We start from the raw sequence: 23,300 nt of genomic DNA, 5'->3' as shown, positions 1-23,300 counted from the left end.
TGCTCCATTTCACGTAATAAGGCCTGAATACAACTGTGATGAGTGTCACGTCGTCCTTGAGAAACAGGTCATCTAGTTGTTACTGATTTTCCATCTTAACAGAGGGGCATCAGCGTTTCGCACTTTTGAGTATCTTAACACATTCACTGTGTTCTCTCTGTGTTTGCGTGGGTTTCCTCTGGGTCCTCCAGTTTCCTCACACACTCCAAAACATACCAGTAGGTAGATAAGATTGTGAGGACAGGGAATGATTTAGCAAGCACCGTGTAACACTGTGTAATCTGTGTGCGCTATATAAAGGAATTATTATTATTATATGGTATATTCTCTTCCAATATCGGTACTAGTGAGAGAATGTTGGGATGTAGTCGTAGCTAATATAAAGCCTTGACTAGGATTCTATAAAAGAGTCTGCCGTTTATATATATACAAAATATCACAGTTTAACCCCTTAAGGACGCAGCCTGTTTGCAGGTTAAGGCTCGCAACTTTTTTTGGAAATTTGACCAGTGTCTCTTCCTGTGGTAATAACTTTTCAACGCTTTAAGATATCTCTGTGATTTTGAGATTGTTTTCTCGTGAGACATTGTAGTTTATGTTAGTAGTGTCATTTCGGTGATCCGTTCCTTTTTTGGGGGGTAAAAATTCAAAAATTTAGGAAAAATTTGAAAAAAATGACTATTTTCAAAGTTTCAAATGTTATAATTTTTAGACAAAAAGTGATACCACAAATTTTTTTTGATAGAAACCTTTTGCCATTGGTCTTCTTTTTATATCCATAATTTGTTTTACGTTTCCATTATTTTTATGGATGTGAGAAGGTTTGAAGTTTTAGTAGCAACTTCTCAGATTTTCTTGAAATTTGAAAAATGCGAACTTTTTGGTGATCAATTCAGTTTGGAAGTGCTCTATAAAGGCTTATGTACTATATACCCCCACAAGTAACACCATTTTATGAACCTAACATCTCAACCTATTCAAATCAGCATTTAAGAAGTCTGTTAACCCTTTAATTATTTTTCCGGAAGCATATGAAAATGGAGTGGAAATTTTGAAATTTCAATTTTTGATTTCAATCTTTCCAATTTAGCCCTAAAACGGATACATTCAGAAGGAATTTGAGGTAAATATATATTCCTAATTTCTTGCCCTGCTTCTTCCGAGTACGGCAATACCAGACATGTGGATGTCAGCTGCTGTTTCCCCGCACATCGATGTCCAGAACAGAGTTAGCGATACCGGGAATTTGGAAGGCCAATTTGGCTGCAAATATTTTGTGGTGCCACAGTGTAATTGAAGAGCCCCTGAAGTAAAAGTACAATAGAAAACCCCCCAAAATGTCACCATTTCGGAAACTAGACCCCTCAAAGAATTTATCGGTGGTTGTGGTGAGCATTTTAACCCCCGACACGCTGGTCAAAATTGAATGCAAAGTAAATGGTGCAGAGTAAAAATTGTGTTTTTATCTCAAAAATGTCATTTTAGTGCCTCATATACTGTGCCCAACTCATGCCACTTTAGACAAACACCCCAAAAATCATTCTGCGGGTTGTCCCGAGTACAGCAATACCACACATGTGCCAATAATTTACAGACTGGGCGCACAGAAGGGATGAGAACGGAAGGAGTGAAATTTTGATTTTCCAGCTCCGTTTTCACATGTTTGGATTTGGAGTGCCATGTCATGTTGGCAGGGCCCGTGAGGTGCCAGTGCAATAGAAACCCCCAATAAATGATACCATTACGGAAACTAGACCCCTCAAAGAATTTATCGGTGGTTGTGGTGAGCATTTTAACCCCCGACACGCTGGTCAAAATTAAATGCAAAGCAAATGGTGCAGAGTAAAAATTGCGTTTTTATCTCAAAAATGTCATTTTAGTGCCTCATATACTGTGCCCAACCCGTGCCACTTTAGACAAACACCCCAAAAATCATTCTGCAGGTTGTCCCGAGTACAGCAATACCACACATGTGCCAATAATTTACAGACTGGGCACACAGAAGGGATGAGAACGGAAGGAATGAAATTTTGATTTTCCAGCTCCGTTTTCACATGTTTGGATTTGGAGTGCCATGTCATGTTGGCAGGGCCCGTGAGGTGCCAGTGCAATAGAAACCCCCAATAAATGATACCATTACGGAAACTAGACCCCTCAAAGAATTTATCGGTGGTTGTGGTGAGCATTTTAACCCCCAACACGCTGGTCAAAATTAAATGCAAAGCAAATGGTGCAGAGTAAAAATTGCGTTTTTATCTCAAAAATGTCATTTTAGTGCCTCATATAATGTGCCCAACCCGTGCCACTTTAGACAAACACCCCAAAAATCATTCTGCAGGTTGTCCCGAGTACAGCAATACCACACATGTGCCAATAATTTACAGACTGGGCACACAGAAGGGATGAGAACGGAAGGAATGAAATTTTGATTTTCCAGCTCCGTTTTCACATGTTTGGATTTGGAGTGCCATGTCATGTTGGCAGGGCCCGTGAGGTGCCAGTGCAATAGAAACCCCCAATAAATGATACCATTACGGAAACTAGACCCCTCAAAGAATTTATCGGTGGTTGTGGTGAGCATTTTAACCCCCGACACGCTGGTCAAAATTAAATGCAAAGCAAATGGTGCAGAGTAAAAATTGCGTTTTTATCTCAAAAATGTCATTTTAGTGCCTCATATACTGTGCCCAACCCGTGCCACTTTAGACAAACACCCCAAAAATCATTCTGCAGGTTGTCCCGAGTACAGCAATACCACACATGTGCCAATAATTTACAGACTGGGCACACAGAAGGGATGAGAACGGAAGGAATGAAATTTTGATTTTCCAGCTCCGTTTTCACATGTTTGGATTTGGAGTGCCATGTCATGTTGGCAGGGCCCGTGAGGTGCCAGTGCAATAGAAACCCCCAATAAATGATACCATTACGGAAACTAGACCCCTCAAAGAATTTATCGGTGGTTGTGGTGAGCATTTTAACCCCCGACACGCTGGTCAAAATTAAATGCAAAGCAAATGGTGCAGAGTAAAAATTGCGTTTTTATCTCAAAAATGTCATTTTAGTGCCTCATATACTGTGCCCAACCCGTGCCACTTTAGACAAACACCCCAAAAATCATTCTGCAGGTTGTCCCGAGTACAGCAATACCACACATGTGCCAATAATTTACAGACTGGGCACACAGAAGGGATGAGAACGGAAGGAATGAAATTTTGATTTTCCAGCTCCGTTTTCACATGTTTGGATTTGGAGTGCCATGTCATGTTGGCAGGGCCCGTGAGGTGCCAGTGCAATAGAAACCCCCAATAAATGATACCATTACGGAAACTAGACCCCTCAAAGAATTTATCGGTGGTTGTGGTGAGCATTTTAACCCCCGACACGCTGGTCAAAATTAAATGCAAAGAAAATGGTGCAGAGTAAAAATTGCGTTTTTATCTCAAAAATGTCATTTTAGTGCCTCATATACTGTGCCCAACCCATGCCACTTTAGACAAACACCCCAAAAATCATTCTGCGGGTTGTCCTGAGTACAGCAATACCACACATGTGCCAATAATTTACAGACTGGGCACACAGAAGGGATGAAAACGGAAGGAGTGAAATTTTGATTTTCCAGCTCCGTTTTCACATGTTTGGATTTGGAGTGCCATGTCATGTTGGCAGGGCCCGTGAGGTGCCAGTGCAATAGAAACCCCCAATAAATGATACCATTACGGAAACTAGACCCCTCAAAGAATTTATCGGTGGTTGTGGTGAGCATTTTAACCCCCGACACGCTGGTCAAAATTGAATGCAAAGTAAATGGTGCAGAGTAAAAATTGCGTTTTTATCTCAAAAATGTCATTTTAGTGCCTCATATACTGTGCCCAACCCATGCCACTTCAGACAAACACCCCAAAAATCATTCTGCGGGTTGTCCCGAGTACGGCAATACCACACATGTGCCAATAATTTACAGGCTGGGCACACAGAAGGGATGAGAACGGAAGGAGTGAAATTTTGATTTTCCAGCTCCGTTTTCACACGTTTGGATTTGGAGTGCCATGTCATGTTGGCAGGGCCCGTGAGGTGCCAGTGCAATAGAAACCCCCAATAAATGATACCATTACGGAAACTAGACCCCTCAAAGAATTTATCGGTGGTTGTGGTGAGCATTTTAACCCCCGACACGCTGGTCAAAATTGAATGCAAAGTAAATGGTGCAGAGTAAAAATTGTGTTTTTATCTCAAAAAAGTCATTTTTGTGCCTCATATACTGTGCCCAACCCATGCCACTTTAGACAAACACCTCAAAAATCATTCTGGGGGTTGTCCTGAGTACGGCAATACCACACATGTGCCAATAATTTACAGGCTGGGCACACGGCAGGGGTCAGGAAGAAAGAAGCACAATTTAGGTTTTCAAGCTTCGTTTTCACTAGATTGGTAATGGGGGGTACCCCCGAGGTACCAGTACAATAGAAACTCCCAAGTAGTGAACCCATTTTGGAAAGGGCACCCCTCAAAGAATGTATGTAGGCTTGTATGATCATTTTAACCCCCAACACGCTGGTCAAAATTGAATGCAAAGTAAATGGTGCAGAGTAAAAATTGTGTTTTTATCTCAAAAAAGTCATTTTTGTGCCTCATATACTGTGCCCAACCCATGCCACTTTAGACAAACACCCCAAAAATCATTCTGGGGGTTGTCCTGAGTACGGCAATACCACACATGTGCCAATAATTTACAGGCTGGGCACACGGCAGGGGTCAGGAAGAAAGAAGCACAATTTAGGTTTTCAAGCTTCGTTTTCACTAGATTGGTAATGGGGGGTACCCCCGAGGTACCAGTACAATAGAAAGCCCAAGTAGTGAACCCATTTTGGAAAGGGCACCCCTCAAAGAATGTATGTAGGCTTGTATGAGTATTTTAACCCCTAAGGTGCTGGCTCAAATGTAATACAAAGTGAGTAGTGCAGAGAAACAGTTGTATTGCAATTTATCAAATATGCCATTGAAGTGACAAAAGTATTTTGCCCAACTCATGCCACTGGGGAAAAACACATCAAAAATCATTCTGCGGGTTACCCCGGTTAGGGCAATACCCCATAGGAGGCAATAATCTGTAGGATGGTGACACGGCAGGGCTCAAAAGGGAATAACTTGTTGGAGCACAGACATTGTACTTTTTTTTTTCTTTTTGGCATCATGAAAGATTTGTAGATGCCAATAGGGGCCAGTACAGTAGAAACCCCTAAGAACTGACCCTATTTTGGAAACTACACCCCTCCATGAATTAATCTAGGGGTATAGTTAGCATTTTAACCCCACAGGTGGACCCCTGAAAAAGTGCAAAATGGATAGTGCATAGTAAAAAATATCTATTATGTCATTTTGTGCCCAGCTGCTGCCATGGGAGACAAACACCCTAAAAATCATGATGCATGTTTTCCCGGGTAAAGCATACGGGACAGTAATCTAGAGGCTGGGCACATGGCAGGGCTTAGAAGGGAAGGTGCGGCATGATGTATAAGCTGTGCGTCAGGGTAACAACAGGGTACTCTAAAAATCCAGGGATGTATGATAAATTCGGAAGCAATCTTTCATACATAACCCTGGTTTTTCTGGGCATGTCTCACAGTGATGAATGGTGTCCTTCCGAATGCCATTTTTGGAGCACACCCTGCACCTCTTTTGTGACCTTCCCTTGCTGGCTGTTTGGGGAACTACTCCTGGAAAGTGCTGCCCTGGTACAATACGTGATGTGGCCTCACTTCCAGATGTGCTAGCACTCCCCCCTTCCTGGTCTCCAAAAAGAAAGTACTTTATTACCATCTCTTGAAATTCCAGGAAAGTTCCCCTCTGGCCGGCATATCGATGCAGCACATAAGCATTATACAATGCCATCTGCATGATGTGCACGGCCAGCTTCTTGTACCACACCCTCGACTTCCGCATGGCATTGTACGGCTGAAGCACCTGGTCAGACAAGTCCACCCCTCCCATGTATTTGTTATAATCTAAAATACAGTCTGGCTTGGGGGCTTCTGCACTGGCACCTCGTACTGGGACAGGGGTGGTGGTGTGCTCATGTATTGTGGTTAATACAAGGACCTCTCTCTTGTCCTTGTACTTAACACACAATACAGAGTCGCTGCATAGTGCCCTGCTTTCGTGCCTTTTAAGTTTTTGCCCAAGCAGCGACTTAGGGAGACCTCTCTGATTTCTGCGTACAGTGCCGCATGCCGCAGTATTTCTGGAAGTGAGGCACTTGAACAGGGTGGTGCTGGTGTAGAAATTGTCCAGGTAGAGGTGGTAGCCCTGGTCCAGCAGTGGGTGCACTAAATCCCACACTATCTTCCCTGTAACACCCAGGAAGGGGGGGCATTCTGGGGGCACTATAGAGGAGTCCTTCCCTTCATATACCCTGAACTTGTATGTGTACCCTGATGAACTTTCGCACAGCTTATACATTTTCACACCATATCTTGCCCTCTTATTGGGCAGGTACTGGCGGAATTGAAGTCTCCCTTTGAATTGTACTAGGGACTCGTCTATGCTTACATGTTTGGCGGGAGTATATGCCTGGGCAAACTTGGCACTAAAATGATCTAATATGGGCCTGACCTTAAATAACCGATCATAACTGGGGTCACCTCTGGGTGGGCACTGTGTGTTGTCAGTGTAGTGCAAAAACTTATGGATGGCTTCAAAGCGCATCCTGCTCATTGCCATGCGGAACATGGGGGTGTGGTACAGTATATCTGTGCTCCAGTAGTCCCTGATTGAAGGCTTCTTTACTATCCCCATAAGGAGTATTATGCCCCAATACTTGTACATCTCTGCTGCAGTGACAGGGGTCCACCTGTAGGGTTGTGCATAAAAGGACGTGGGGTTTTGGGCAATATGTTGTGCAGCGTAGAGATTTGTCTGAAATATAATAATATTTAGCAGCTCCTCATCAAAAAAAAACTTAAAAAAGTCTACAGCTCTGAGCCCTGTCGTGTCAAAGTTAATGCCAGGATGGCCCAAAAAGTCAGGGACCTGAGGGGTATAATTATCTGGGGCTACCCATGTGGGGTCAGTGGAAGCCCCAGACGCTTCTCCTGCAGAAGTCCCAGAAACTTCTCCTGCAGAAGTCCCAGGCACTTCTCCTGCAGAAGTCCCAGGCACTTCTCCTGCAGAAGTCCCAGGCACTTCTCCTGCAGAAGTCCCAGGCACTTCAATTGCAGAAGTCCCTGGAACCCTACGGCGCCTTCTTGGGGGTCCTTCCAGGTCACTGGAAGATGAGCAGGAGGATGATGATAGGTAAAAGGGACCATCATCCCCACTAGCTGACTCGGTGTCAGAGGCAAGCATGTTATATGCCTCCAACACGGTGTACGTCTTCTGAGACATTGCACACAAAAAAAAATAGAGAACAAGAAAAATTAGATAATGTGCACCAAACTACACGGATAAACCGTCTAGCAGGCACACAAAAAAAAATATAATGCACACCAAACTACACGGACAAGCCGCACAGATGGCACACACAAAAAATAATGTGCACTAAACTACACGGACAAGCCGCACAGATAGCACACAAAAAAAAAAAGATAATGCGCACCAAACTACACGGACAAGCCGCACAGATGGCACACACAAAAAATAATGTGCACTAAACTACACGGACAAGCCGCACAGATAGCACACAAAAAAAAAAGATAATGCACACCAAACCACACGGACCAGCCGCACAGATGGCACACAAAAAATAATGCGCACTAAACTACACGGACAAGCCGCACAGATAGCACACAAAAAAAATAATGCGCACTAAACTACACGGACAAGCCGCACAGATAGCACACAAAAAAAATAATGCGCACTAAACTACACGGACAAGCCGCACAGATAGCACACAAAAAAAAAGGTAATGCACACCAAACTACACGGACAAGCCGCACAGATGGCACACACAAAAAATAATGCGCACTAAACTACACGGACAAGCCGCACAGATAGCACACAAAAAAAATAATGTGCACTAAACTACACGGACAAGCCGCACAGATAGCACACAAAAAAAAAGGTAATGCACACCAAACTACACGGACAAGCCGCACAGATGGCACACACAAAAAATAATGCGCACTAAACTACACGGACAAGCCGCACAGATAGCACACAAAAAAAATAATGCGCACTAAACTACACGGACAAGCCGCACAGATAGCACACAAAAAAAAAAAGATAATGCACACCAAGCCACACGGACCAGCCGCACAGATGGCACACACAAAAAGTAGCTATGTACGGGTACACCTACGGCGTTCTGGAAAAAAATATTACCAGGCACCGAAAAAAAACCTATGTGCACCGCGCAAAAAGGCGCTACAAATGCACCTAGCTTGCCCTAAGACAAACTAACTACCGCTAAGATTGCTAAAGATTCTGTGCAGCGCTATTCACACGGCGCACTGAAAAGTGCGTCCAGTGCAGAACAACGCTAACACAGCGCACTGAAAAGTGCGTTTGGGTTCAGAAGGGACAGACAGGGAAAAACGGAAGACACGTGGGATCACACAAGGCGATCACACAGGGAACACACAGGACACAGGAAAAAACAGATAGGATGGGAATTTGTAGGGAACAATAGGGATCAGATAAGGATCAGAACACTATTTATAGTGTAAAAGTGTATTTTGGTGCACACAGTAACGCTCTCTCCTCTCTCCAGCGATACCAAACCAAAATGGTGCCGCTGGAGGAAGAGGAAAGTGCTAAAAGCACGTTTTTTAGCCTAAAATCGCTGTAATTGGCCAGTCAGGTTTGACTGGCCAATCACGGCGATCGGCGGGCGGGACCAATTTGATTGGTCGGGTGACGGAGACAGGAACTCCTCCTGCCTCTGTCACCCAAATTTCAGCCCGATGTCACCACGTCTCGCGACGTGGTGACAATTCTAAAATAGTATGCGCTCGCGCAGTAGCTGTACTGCGCTGAGCGCCAATAGTGGGAAGCTGCGCAGTACAGCTACGGCGCGGAGCGCTAAGGGGTTAATGAATTTATTTGCAGTGTCCTCCACTGAATTAAGATAAAGCGCCCCTTTTTTAAATGACAATACAGAGCATTGTGTAGGGCACTTTTCCAGATATCTAATTTTCCTCAAATGTCTCTTATTTGAGAAAAGTCAGTTTTATAAAGTATCATATAGCTTGAAAACATGTGGCAGGAGGTAAACTCCCTATAATCTTGTAACATATAAAAACAGAAGATCCTGCATACATTAACATATAAAAGCCCTCATAAAATATATGTGGATATCATAATATTGTTTGATGAAATAAGGTTACATACAACTTCACTTTCAGATGCCTCCTTAAGAGCATTGTTTGCCCCTTTCTGTGCTTTATAAGCCTCAATCCTGTTTTTGAGCATTTTATCTTGAAGTTCTGCAATTCTTGATTCCAGTTGTGAGAGTGTATCCTTTATTGATTTTAATTTGCTGTCAACCTTATCTGCTCGATTTTGAGCCTAGGAAAACAGAAATAATGAGTTATAAACAATTTAGTTTAGTAATTTTTATTATTTGCATGGGGAGATTAGGTATTTTGTGGTTACCTAATCTATTAAAAGATTTAATACAGTATTTCTTACGCATAAAACCTATATTTGTGGATTGTCTGTTTGTTCATGTGAGTACTAGTTGATAGCCTTCAATGAGTTATTAGCTAAGATGCCTCTAAGGCTTAAAGGGAACCTGTCATCAGGAGCTCTTTTTCTGGCTCCCCCATTTCCACATAGAGAAAAGTGTGCACATTGCCAAAGTGTTTTTTTTTTATATAATAATACTTGGTTTTTCTGACAAAATGAAAAGCTAGATGAAAGTTTACCTTTCTCTCTGCAGAGCAGCGTCCCATGCCCCATGTGAGTGGCCTGTGAGGAGTGGTCCCACCCCCTCAGAAAACTGCTAACTGCATTAGTTGATTGGCTACAGAACACAGATACCGGTAATAGCTTAGTTGAGGTAAAATACTAGGGATTCAGTGAAAATAGATTTTTCTGGACAAATTCCAGTTCTTGATTTCATACAGTTTTATAAAGTATTGAGTTAAATTGACAACATTTGCAAAACTGAATGAAATACAAGCCTTTGGTATCGTGGCCAGTTTAGGTAGTGGAGGGTGGAGATAACTAAGGACGTATTTGCACAATGTCAGCAGTAGTGCTTCCCTGCAATACCAGTGGCTTGTTATTCTTCATGGGTACAGAAGCGTAGTACAAGCAAAAAAATTCAACTTATGTACAAACCTACAGTCCCTATCATGTATGTAACCCCTGTATGTATGTATGTATGTATGTATGTATGTATGTATGTAACGCTAAATGAATTTGCTTATACCTGAGAAAGTTTGCTTCTGATGTCTTGGATATTTTTATTCACATTTTGTATTACAGTTTTTGTTTTCTTCTGTGCATTTTCAGATTGCTTTAAATTATTATGAATTTCATCTCCACTTGGAAGATTATCAACTGCCTTTCTACATAGAAAAATGAAAAAAAAAAACGAAATTTAAAAACAGATTTTTAAATGTATGCACACCACTGCCGAAACCATTTTCAGACTTCATCACTCACTTGACTGATATTTGATTTTGTAAAGTACTGTATTATCCAACAAAATTGGGATATTAACTATATTTGTGTAAAATAAAAAAAAAGTTAAAATAAACTTTATTGGATAAGCAGAAAAATAAAAATAGAAATATTTACGATATTTTGAACCAAAGAAGCCCCTTTATCAGACAAGTTTACAAAAAGAAATTGTACACTTAAATTGCCTAATGAAGGGGCTTGAAGGGCTATATCAATTTGAGCATAATCTCTTCTCACTGTGTACAGTTGATATAGAAACAATATAATGGTGGTGTCTACCATACATAGTGATGAGACACTGTATCTGAGATTCCCCCATGTATGCATCCACTCTATATAGAGCTGAGATGCAGGATATAAGCTTTGTCAGAAAAGATTATTGTTCATATGCTGTTTCCAAAATACATATTGATATTTTTGAAGGCAAGGAGGAAAGACATAACTTTGGGCTAGTGCCCCTAATTTTTAAAGACCCAGGCAATGAACCTGACTGGTTATCCTACATAAATAGGAGCTGCAGAAAGGAACTAATGGGCATTAGGAAACAGTGGGGGTCATTTACTAAGGGCCGATTTGCGTTTTCCCGACGTGTTACCCGAATATTTCCGATTTGCGCCGATTATACCTGAATTGCCCCGGGATTTTGGCGCACACGATCGGATTGTGGCGCATTGGAGCCAGCATGCACGCGACGGAAATCAGGGGGCGTGGCCAAACGAAAACCCGACGGATTCGGAAAAACCGCCACATTTAAAAAAGGAAATTGTGTCGCGGAGCTTGCACTCACCTTCATCCAGGATAGGATCGTGAACTTCAGTGCATTTCAGGGAACTTCAGCGCAGCAGCGCCACCTGGTGGACGTCGGAGAAACTGCCTTGATGAATCCCGGCCGGACCCGAATCCACCGCAGAGAACGCGCCGCTGGATCGCGAACGGACCGGGTAAGTAAATCTGCCCCAATGTGTTGGGACTATAAGGTACCATTTCTTTAATACTTATGTTATTAACATAAAGTATAATGGCAATATGAAATACAATATGTGGTGGCTTTTTATTTTTGAAAAGTTTTCAGGGCAGCTACTGCCTTATTATACTGTATTCAAATAGTGCAGCACATTGTATTTTTTATTCCCTACAAATAATAGAAATCTATTGTTAGAGAAATATCAGGGCTCAACAAGTGAGAACTCTTCCTTGGAAAGTAAAGAGGGATAGGGAAGATGTATACTGGGTTTTACCTTGAATGTTTAAAATTTGAAGAGGCATGCAAAATAATTAAAACAATACTATATTTAGGTAAACTACACAACTTACACCAACAGGAGCATGTTTCTATTTTTACAGATAATTTTGTCAAAATAATTCTTACTTGGCATCTTTTGCTTGCTGGGTAAGTTTCTTAACTTCATCTAATTGCTTCTGCAAGTTCTGCTTATTTTGCTTGAAGTCATCACAATACTTTTTAATCTTATTTAACATGTTCATTAAATCATAAGGAGCAGCAGGCAGTTTAATAGCAAGAATTGCATCAGCTATTTTCTCTATTTCTTCAGGGCTTGCAGTAGCATCTGAAAGAAGAATAACATTGTGTCAACTGCTATGTTCTTTACCTTACAGACCAAATAGTGTTTTCATGGTACTAATGCAACAAACTGCTGTGATAACAGAGTGATACAAATGGTAAAAAAAATCTGTCGCATGTAGCATGTAGTTCTATTGTATAAAATTGGTTTTCTGAGAAATAGGAGATCATAACAAAATTTGGTAAAGGTAATAGTTGAGAAATCTTTATAAAATCTATTTAGATACCAATGTTTTTCTATAGACTACAGCTGAAGCTGGGAAGATAAAAAAATCAATAGCTCTACAAAAGCTACATGTAACCGACCTGTAACCTTATTCATGCTTATGTATTAACGGAGAAAGGATTATTCAGAGTAAAATTGCTAGCACTATGGTAAAGATCACACATATTTTACAGAAGTTTACATAATTTCTTTTGCAATATTTAATTTTTTTTCTTTCTGCTGAAATAAAAACAACTGAATTACAGTATGTGTTTACTGTTTATAGTTTTTTAATAAATGCAACTTTAGATTATTTTATAAAGAAAAGTATTTTTTGTGCCGCACTATTTTACATGTAGAAGCTACTGACCAAAATGTCCAACATTAAAAAATCCTACATTAAAAAGGCATATATAAAATAATCTGAACGGAGCTCACAAGTTTCAACAACAACTTCATTTTCAGATATTCCACAAATCTCCAGATAATCATAGAATCTTCATAAAGTACACAAGAATCTTCTACAAGAATAAGCCACCATTCAGACATAGGTACGCTATGCTTTTTCCTCTTTTAGCTTCAACTTTCTTTAGGGCTAGCTAAGTAGAGGAAATTCACATGGACATAGTGTAGCCTGTTTTAAAAAGAATTTCTGTATTTTTATTGTATTTTACTCACTTAAAATGCGCATATAAAAACCAATCAGTCAATCAGCCCTAGGTTTCACCTCCACAGCTTCTTTTAGGGCATGATTGACATCAATCCTCAAGCAACTTTTTTATACCTATTCCTGACATTTAAATCAGTTAATCAAATATTTCACATTTAATACATAAAATCTCCTCTATCATTATTATATATTTAATAATATAGTAATCATCTAAATTTTACACACTAATCGGCACCATTTTCATACTTTCCATAATCAAATTCATCGCATATTTACTATTTCCTCCATACATCCCTTTTTGGTAATGTTTTATGCTTTCTAACATGTCATTTATCTACACTTTTATACATTTATTGGTACTTCGCTACATTCTTACATATTCTCTGTGACCCCGACAGGACATTTAAAAAGTCACATGTTCTTTTTGATCCAATTCTATTACTTCTATTACATTTTGTCCAAACCCAAAAAAAGAAAGGCTGTTTGTACAGCTTCCCACATTTTAAACTCAACCAATAGCAGTACTTCTAAGATGTTCATCATCAGATCAACGGGACTGTCTCCTATATAGTTCGAAAAATTAACAAGTATCCTCCGCTGCATAAGGGCTTGCCACCCCCCATATCATCTCATCATGCAGCAGATATCATCCAATGTGCATTCACAACATAAAAATATGAGACTGGCCTCTGAAAGGAAACAATATTGCAAAAAAAATGCAGTTTATTATATCTCTCATGACTAAGGCTGCATTCAGGGCATTTGGGGACATATATAACACCGTCGTATGTACGTCGGATAAACGTCCCCCATAGGCCGGCGATGGGCGCATTATGGCGTATGGAGTGGTATGGGGCCACACATGTGCAGCACCGTACCGTTCCAAAGAGGGGGGAAAAGATAGGACATGTCCTATCTTTCCCCGGAATGTGGCGCCATGCGCAATGTTTCTCTTTTGAGAGGGGCGGGGGTGAGCGAAGTTCACCCCTCCTCCTCTCCCCGGCGCCGACATGTCCCCGCTGTACTACGGCACAGTGGACACACGTTCGTCTGAATTAAGCCTAAGCCATTGGGACCCAAACAAAAGTATTTTATCATATAACCAAATATAATCAAACACAGTATTGGAAAGGATAATGATTCCAAAACTCCATCCATAATAATAGTTTTCATCTTCCTTCAGACTGTATAATCTTTATTTCTATAACCCACAATTTGTAAATGTGACCTTCCTGGAACAAGCAGGTTATTTGTATGAACCAATAAAAACAACCCACCATTTGAACAAATCAATCAGTGAAGGCAACATTTACAACTTTACTTCTCTTAGTCACTGAACTAACCTCAAATACTTCATTCCTATTAGTTCATAATAATTCAAATAAATCTAAACTGATATAAAAATAAACTGATTATACTTTTATATATAGAGTATTTATAATTCTTCTATAGTTTTCTTAAAGACCACATCAAAAACCAATCACTCATTAATAATCATACTCACATTATAGTCTTATTTACTCACACAAATGTCCATTTATTTAACTATGTGCAAATGAAATATTGCACATTCAACTATCTTTTAGGTAACATTCAAGTTCAAAATCAATATTTTACCTTGGCTGTGCAAAAGTACCCAGCTTGTATATCCACTGTCCCTCGCTCTTACTCTCTTACTAGGTTTTACATTAATTTGTTCCTCCCTTCACTGAGCCTTCCCCTTGTCTATACCCCAAAAACACGCTGAGCTAGGCTCTGAATTATGTTCTTTTTAACCCCTTCCCACCGCAGTCCTTTTTCATTTTTGCGTTTTCATTTTTCACTCCCCACATTCAAAAATCTGTAACTTTTTTATTTCTCCATGTACAGAGCTGTGTGACGGCTTATTTTCTGCGTAACAAAATGCACTTCAAAATGGTGGTATTTTATATTCCATGGCGTTTACTGGGAAGCGGGGAAAAAATTCCAAATGCAGTGAAATTGGTAAAAAAAACACATTTGTGCCGTATTCTTGTGGGCTTGGATTTTATGGATTTCACTGTACGCCCCAAATGACAGGTCTACTTTATTCTTTGGGTCGGTACAATTACAGGGATAACAAATTTATATAGGTTTTATAATGTTTTCATACATAAAAAAAAATTAAAACCTCCTGTACAAAAATTTTGGGGGGGATTTTGCCATCTTCTGGCGCTAATAACTTTTTATACTTTGGTGTACAGAGCTGTGGGTGCCGTTTTTTGCGGATTTTGATGACGTTTACAATGTTATCATTTTTTTTTTAATGGCAAAAAAGTGCCATTTTCGATTTTGGGTGTCTGTACGATCCTATCATATACTGCCATACTACAGTATGGCAGTATATGTGGATTTTACTCCTCATACATTACAATGTGCTGACAGAACACCTGTGCCGGCACCGAACATGGGTGTTACCGGTAAGCCTTTGCTGCAATATGCAGCAAAGACTTACCGGCTATGGAGAGGGCTTGGCCCGCGAGCCCTCTCCATGCACCGGGACCCGGCATGTGACGTACTATTATGTCACATGTCGGTAAGGGGTTAAAATGTACATATGAACTGTGGGTTGGTATCCCCTTCCTGCTATTCCTGCAATGTTCACCAATTCTAGTGCGTGCCTTTTGACCCTTTCTCGCTCTATAACCCAACCTATATGGATAAATGAATAAATAGACAACATTAGTCATATATCTCGATTCATATTGGGGGAGATTAATGAAGCTGTCCATTGCAACCAATTACAGCTCAGCTTACATTTTACCAGTACTCATGAATATTTTAAAGGTGAGCTGTAATTGGTTGCCATGGGCAATTAAAGTACATTCTTACTGTTAGGCAGCTTGATATATCTGCCCCATTTGTTCTTAAAAACTATCTTATGACCATTAATTTCCACCTTATTATCATTTACCATATTTCAATAGTCTGCCCTTTTTATTCTTTTTACACAGCTTAGACCTACTATAATGAATAAAGCCCTCATTATATCCTTTCTTATTTCCCTCAACCTTCTTTCCTATGTAACTATTAGTCATCATATCCTTCAAGATTACCAGAAAGGGATATATGGAGGAAATAGTAAATATGTGATGAATTGAATTATGGAAAGTATGAAAATAATATATTAAGGTGCCAATTAATGTGTAAAATTTAGATGTAATTTATGTTATTAAACTTATAATAGTAATAATGGAGGGGTTTTATGTATTAAATCAGAAATATTTAATGAATTGATTTTACTATAAGTTTTGGGAGTAGGTATAAAAGTTGACAACTGATGTAAATCATGCCCTGATAGAAGCCATGAAGGTGAAACCCAGGATCGGCCATGGATGATTGGCATCCTTGTGGTTTTTATATGAACATTTTAATATTTTACTGAGTATCATACAATAAAAATACTTAAATTTTTGATAGCATGATATGCTATGTCTATGTGAGTCTCCTCTACTTGGCAAGCTCAAAAGAATGATGTTTGAGGCTGGAAGAGGATAAAGGATAATGTCCCTGACTGTCCCTGTGTCTGAATGGTGGCTTATTCTTGTAGAACAATTCCTGATTGTGTACTTGTGAAGATTCTATGATTATTTCTGAAATATGTGAAAGTGAAGTTGTTGTTGGAACTTGTGAGCTCCGGACACATTATTTTACAGTATATATAACTATAAATCAATATAGTAATAAAGCAATCAATATCTAATGAAAATGCAACACATATAGGAAAATGTGCACACTTTTTGCATACCTTTACTTCAATATTGCAATATCTTTATATTGATGTCTAGCCTAAATTACCCACAAAAGGTTAATACTAGTGTAAAGGGTAACAAGAGAGAATTGTTATTTTATGATGGCACTGTCTTTAAATAAATGCATTAAGGAAATATTCAGTTCTATGTGGGGCACTCAGTAGAAGGCTTAGACTTGTTTTAATGTAGGAGCATCAGAGAGTGTTGGTTGGAAGCATACCAGAAGTTCATGGCACATGTATAATAAAAGCAATTTGAAGTGTCTAGAAAGCATGAGGACTGAGTGCTAGTGAAAACCTCTGCATGGCCTAGGGAAGTTTTATTATACAACATACTGCTATAAAGAATGACATAAATACTGTATGCTTATGTAGACACTAAACAACAAAGCGAGTTTTTGTATTATGCTTACCAAATTCTTGTGGTGTCTTAAAGCCTCCACCCTTTGCAGTGGTTCTTCGGCATTGGTGGACAGGTATGCTGTCTATAGGTAGATAACCGATGCAAGAGCAATTATATGCACATTTACTAATAAGCTTACAGCTTACTTCAGAAAGAAAAGCTTTCTTTTTAATAACAAACCTGCCTTATTTTCAGCATAAGCAAGAATGGACCATTGCTATTCATCTTGTTATCCAATAATTTTTGAGAAAATGTTAACATTTTTAACATTTTAACATGGATAACACTTAACACTAAATGTTGGGGTTTGGTGAATGAGGGGCCCAAAGAGAAACAACCAGTAAGATTTTTAGGAGCCCTTTTATATCTAGGTAGCCTCTCTGGTCTAATCCCACTGTAACAAAATTCCCTAGATTTCAATCCAATGCAATATCTGTTCTTGGGATGTACAGGAAAAAGCTTGTTTAATCTATGGAGACCTAAACCTGCAACTCACTAAAAGCATATTTTAAAGTGGATACATGCTTCAAATACTCATTGATAAAACAGATCATGTCATACTTTCATCTACAGTACAGGCAGTCCCCCACCCGACTTTCAGACTTTCCTAGTTACAAACGGACCTCTGGATGTTGGTAATTCAATGTACATTAGACCTAGGCTACAATGATCAGCTGTAGGAGTTATAAAAGGTGTCTGTAATTAAGCTTTATTGTTAACCCTGGTTCTTATGACAACCCAACATTTTTAAAATCCAATTGTCACAGAGACCACTAAAAATTTGTCTGTAGTTACAATAACAACCTATACAGTTCCGACTTACAAATTCAATTTAAGAACAAACCTACAGAACCTATCCTATGTAATCCGGGGACTGCCTGTATATCAATACAAATATATAGCCAGAAAGGACACAGGTCATATCTTATATAATGCATTTTGCTTACTTTAAGTTGAACTAAATGACACTTACCTAACAGAAAATCTTTAACATTCTTTATAAGTTCTTTAGAGCGATTTTTGTCTGCTTCCATTCGACTCATTGCTTTGCTTAGTGTTTTGTTTAGTCGGGAAGCTTTTAACTTTGTGTCTTCTGCTAGCTGCCTGATGTTCTTTATCTTAAAGCCAGAACATAAGTCTTTTACTCATTGTATATTGAGGTAAAATTAATATTAATTTGTGAAGTATAGATATAGATAGATATAAACCACAGTAACATTTATCGGTGAGGATAAAGGTTCATAAAGTCAAAAGTTCACAACGAGAACATTACATAAATAGACCTTAAAGTTGGCAATTAACTGGTTCCGGACCACCCAATGTCAATTTAGAGCCAGCAGTCTGGGTCCCTAAAGCCCACATAATTTTGTATTTAAACCACTTTAGGGTGCTGTCATGTCCCCAGCTTTGGGCAGCTGCTGGGGAACCTGGAAATAAGTTTTATTTGTAAGGGCTCCAGCAGGTACGCTGACTCTATCCCATTGATCATCCCATTGATCATGTGATGAAACACGTGCTTGCTGGGATACCAGTACTGAGAGGCTGCTACTGGGTCTGTCTAGACAGATTGCAAGTGCCGTACCAGAATAATACAAATATTAAAACCTCTTAATAATCCTGGTTTGTCATGTACAGGTTGCACTGATTCTTATCACTTGCGCACAAAGCGTTGCTTATTATCTTTTTAACATAGCAGGATAGTAACTGCTTCACTTTCTTACCGCCTCTCCTTGCAAGTGCCATGTGACTGTGAAATATGCCTATTTTGGGTACTGTCTGAAGAAACCTGGTCTCATTACTACAGTGTATTCCTACAGTAAACACTTTTCATGGGCAGAAAATGCATTGCTTTAAGATTGTCTGACCCCAATACTCCCACTTTCAGGATGCGGAGATCCAATATAATCAGATGCTACTTTATGAATCTATGAAATTTAAACACAGAAACTGTTCAGATAAGCTTAAAGGGGTATTCCCATCTGGGCATTAACATTTAATTTCATTTATTTGCCTTATGTAAACTGTGTAATGATAATTTCTCCTAAATGTAGCAATGTTGTCCCTTAGAAACCAGAAAGCTTCCCCGGATACGACCACCTCACACTCTGGCAGCAATGGCCAGACATGCGCTATTGAGCCCTGCTGGACCACCTGGATTCAGCGTTCATTACCACAGGATGGCTGTAGGATATGCAGTAACTTCTGGACATTACATATACTAAAACTTTTAGTTCCTTTGTGCAATCCCTCCAGCAGACGTGGTCATATCCAAGGACACAGTCTTGTTACTAAGGGACCATATCACTAAATTTATGAGAAATTTTATGCACACAGGTAATTTTTTTTAATAACATCAAATTGAAAAAATGTATATGTATGGCAGATTAATTAAATTGAATTTGTATGCCCAGACGAGAATACCCCTTCAACCGAAGCTGAGGGAATTGCTGCAACTCAAATTGTATTATTTACTCTCCACGTAGATACTCACTCTCTAAACTACTGTTACAGACATGAGTGGGTCATGTTATTTAATGAAACTCCTTTTGAACCTCCTCAGTCCCTAGCTGGCTTGATGGTCATACCTGCCGGAGATGGGTGGATTCCACATATACCTAGATATTGTCTACATGGCTGTGAGATACTAAAACTTCGGAAGTACCACAGAGTCTACAATACTTTGTTAACAGTTTTCAGTTTATTTTTTATTTCATACTGCTGATTGGTATATGTTCAACTAAACTCCTGGCTCTCATCAGCATAGCAGCTTATCTCAGACATCATCTCAATATGGAAAGGCAAATTGGGCTCTCCATCGTCGATAAATGTATAACTCGTATAACTCTTTTCTGTTAAATATTTTTTTTCTTCTCTTCAATAAACAGGTTTAAAAACATAGCAAGATAGCTGAAAAGACTTCTAAAATTGATCAAATAGTAAAACTGAATTAAAAGTAAGAGAATATTTCCTTATTTACGAGCGTTGGAAAGAAACTCAATGGGGAAGATTTATCAAGCTGTCTGAAAGTCAGAATATTTCCAGTTGCCCATGGCAACCAATCACAGCTCCTCTTTAAAATATTCATGAGCACTGGTAAAATGAAAGCTAAGCTGTGATAGGTTGCCATGGGCAACTAGAAATATTCTGACTTTCAGACAGCTTGATAAATCTTCCCCAATCAGTCTTCAATCTTCCCCTCAAAAGAACTTATTAGTGAAATGTTTAAAACAGCTATTAACAGTCTTTTCAATGTTTTAGTATTTAACTATTTTATGAGATTTCACTTACTTTTAAAAGCCAGTGACATACCTTAGCCAGTAATGTAGAATGGGAATACAGCACAATTTTAGCTTTTGTACCCACAATTGCTCTTTTCATTGCACAAAACAGTCAATGTTTAATATAGGATACTATTTTTTACTTACCTGCTTCTCAGCTTCAAGCAAATGAATTGCAACACTTTTTAACTTTGCATCTGTTTCATTAGCTTTTTTTAAGCCATCTTTGGCCAGTGGCAAAGCTCCATTGCAATCTGGTCCCCCACATTTTCTCTTTCCAAACTTATCTCTGCATAATGCTCCTCCACATGGTGCAATATCACATGGAAAGTCCCAGACTGTTCCACAAACCTATGTACATAAATCACATTTAGTTCCCTCACATAAAGTCTTTCTTTATAAATGTCATAGGTATAGTTTTGCTAAATGTAAACTGGTTTTTACTCACCTAGTATGGCTGCATATAAAAATTGTTGTCATTTGCACCCTCTTTTGTAAAAGTGCGCAGAGTGGGAATTAAGATAGTGGTTAAAAAATGGTACCATAGTTTTTTCCGTTGTGTATTTTTTCTGAATTTGCAAAAATTCTGCATGGCCATTGCTATATAAGCTGTTCCCTAACCAGTGGTTCAAGCGACATGTGTGGATAGCATACCACTCTTTTAATATATTAATATTCAGTGGAACAATGCATCATGAGCGGAAGTCAGTCTTGCTCCCATGTGCTTTGCTTTTAATATATTGATATTCAGTGGAGCAATGCATCATGAGCAGAAGTCAGTCTTGCTCCCATGTGCTTTGCTGTAATTAGTGCCAAATATATTAAATGCCATAAAATTGTATTTTATATAACATTTTATAAAGTTGCATTGATACATACATCCTGTCACGGGTGCTCTTGGGTCGTGGGCTCACCCATGCTCCTCTCTGTGCCCCAGCGCCCCTGCAGCTGTAACTTACCCGCCCCCGATCCTGTCTCCGATCCATAGGCCGTGCCGGCTTAAGAAGATTTTAAGGGCCAGCGCACCGTTAATTGGCGCTGGGCATTTCCCAGAATCCCTTATTAACCAGCCTCTTCCTGTCATAAAATGTGGTGGGAAGTAGGTCCATAAAGACACATTTTGGGTGCCAGAATTATACAGTGCTTGACACATTGACCCCAGCATTACTCAACCAAAACCTGCTCTTTTTAAAATTAATCACAGCATATAAAATGCTACATTGCTTTAACCCCTTAACGACACAGCCCTTTTCCATTTCTGTATTTCTATTGTTTTACTCCCTGTAATATGTGGGTTTTTCCTTCTACCTGCTCTAACTAAGAATTGTTCTGTGGAAATGCAGAGTCCAAACTTGGAGAAAGGCTTATTTAATTAAGAAGGTATAATAGATGACTAAAAAAAAAAAAAAGTTGTAATACAAAATAAAAAGCCTCCTCAATGTCCTATTCTGGGATTTACAGATACACACAGTATCTGACTACACTCAAGACTACATGACTAACAGACACAAGACTATATAATTAGTCCATCATTAGTATGTTAGCTCTCCACTACTCCTTGACCATACATATATAGCTCAACTGCTATCACAATCACACCCACAGATGCTCATGACTCCACCCCTACTCGGATATCTTCCGGCCTTCATGATGACTTGTCGCCAATCAGCTTCCGGTAATAGGATATTGGCCTCCTTGGTGTCGTCATTTACTCCTTCCTCAGGATGGCGCTCTCGTACTTGGAATTGGTATCTTTCCCTCAGGCCTTTGTCCCAAATGGCTTGGTTGACTTATTTATTGCCCACCGGAAACAATAAGGTTGCCCATGGGAAAGTGTCCATGTATCCCCTTTTCACAACAGATGTTTGTTTATTGCCCTCCTGAGTCAATAGAATTAGGCCTGCAACAACACAGCTCTCCTGAGAACCAGGATATTGATGCCTTTGATCTATGCCCCAAGTTAATGGATAAATCCTTCCTGTGGAGATTCCACAGGATATTCATTGAGAAAGGGTACCTAGGTGGCCCATGATCCATTACCAAGTCTTTTATGGCACCACTCCATGGCTTCAGGCAATGTCCATCTGGTGGCCGGCTATGTCAGTGTCCATATTATATGAATCTCAGTATCAACTTTAATATTCAAATATAACACTCCCCATCTCCAAAATGCCAGACACTTTTTATATATCCATTTACAGAAATGAATATGGCTTGTTTTCTGTGGGACTTTTTAGTGGCACCATTTAATATTCCATGCAATGTACTGGGAAACTGAAATCCATTAAAATTGTTGAGAAAACTTTTACAGCTTTCACTGTGTGGTCTAAGCAGCGCATCCGCTTCATTAAATGTACCGTACTAGGAAGCTGAAATCCAGTAAAATTGATGAGAAAACTTTCATAGCTTTCTCTGTGTGGTCCAAATAAGGCATCCCCTTTATTCTTTGCTCTATTTACGTACAATCACCAAGATACCACATTTTTATAGTTTTTATTATGTTTGGAGCTGAACTTTGTACTTTGTTTTCATTGATATCATTTTGGGAACTGTACAACCTCTTAATCACTTTTTATTCCAATTTTTATGGGTGGTAAATGGTTAAAAGGAAATGAATTGGACAATTTTTTTTCATTTTGGGACACAGGGGGGTTGATTTGAAGTTTAAGGTTATTTTGCTTTATTTTTATTTTTTTACTAATAATAATTAGTAAATAATAATAACAACTTTAAGAGTTATTTTTATTTATATTATGAGCATCACACA

The 23,300-nt window shown here is 39.3% G+C and overlaps 1 protein-coding gene across 1 annotated transcript in view; it reads right to left on the bottom strand.

Annotated features, from left to right (window-relative positions):
• LAMB4 (laminin subunit beta 4) overlaps positions 1 to 23,300 on the bottom strand; it is a 108,069-nt gene that overhangs the window by 19,730 nt on the left and 65,039 nt on the right. The window contains exons 29-34 of the mRNA XM_072147131.1: positions 20,681 to 20,884; positions 18,229 to 18,373; positions 17,266 to 17,337; positions 11,996 to 12,194; positions 10,373 to 10,511; positions 9,328 to 9,504 (exon numbers count right to left, since the gene is read on the bottom strand). Of these exons, the coding sequence (XP_072003232.1) occupies positions 9,328 to 9,504; positions 10,373 to 10,511; positions 11,996 to 12,194; positions 17,266 to 17,337; positions 18,229 to 18,373; positions 20,681 to 20,884 (936 nt within the window). The remainder of the gene's footprint in view (positions 1 to 9,327; positions 9,505 to 10,372; positions 10,512 to 11,995; positions 12,195 to 17,265; positions 17,338 to 18,228; positions 18,374 to 20,680; positions 20,885 to 23,300) is intronic.

The sequence above is a fragment of the Engystomops pustulosus genome, chromosome 4 (genome assembly GCF_040894005.1).
Source record: "Engystomops pustulosus chromosome 4, aEngPut4.maternal, whole genome shotgun sequence".
NCBI lineage: Eukaryota > Metazoa > Chordata > Amphibia > Anura > Leptodactylidae > Engystomops > Engystomops pustulosus.
Note: the sequence above shows the minus strand (reverse complement) of the source record. Positions and strands in the feature narration are given on the sequence as shown.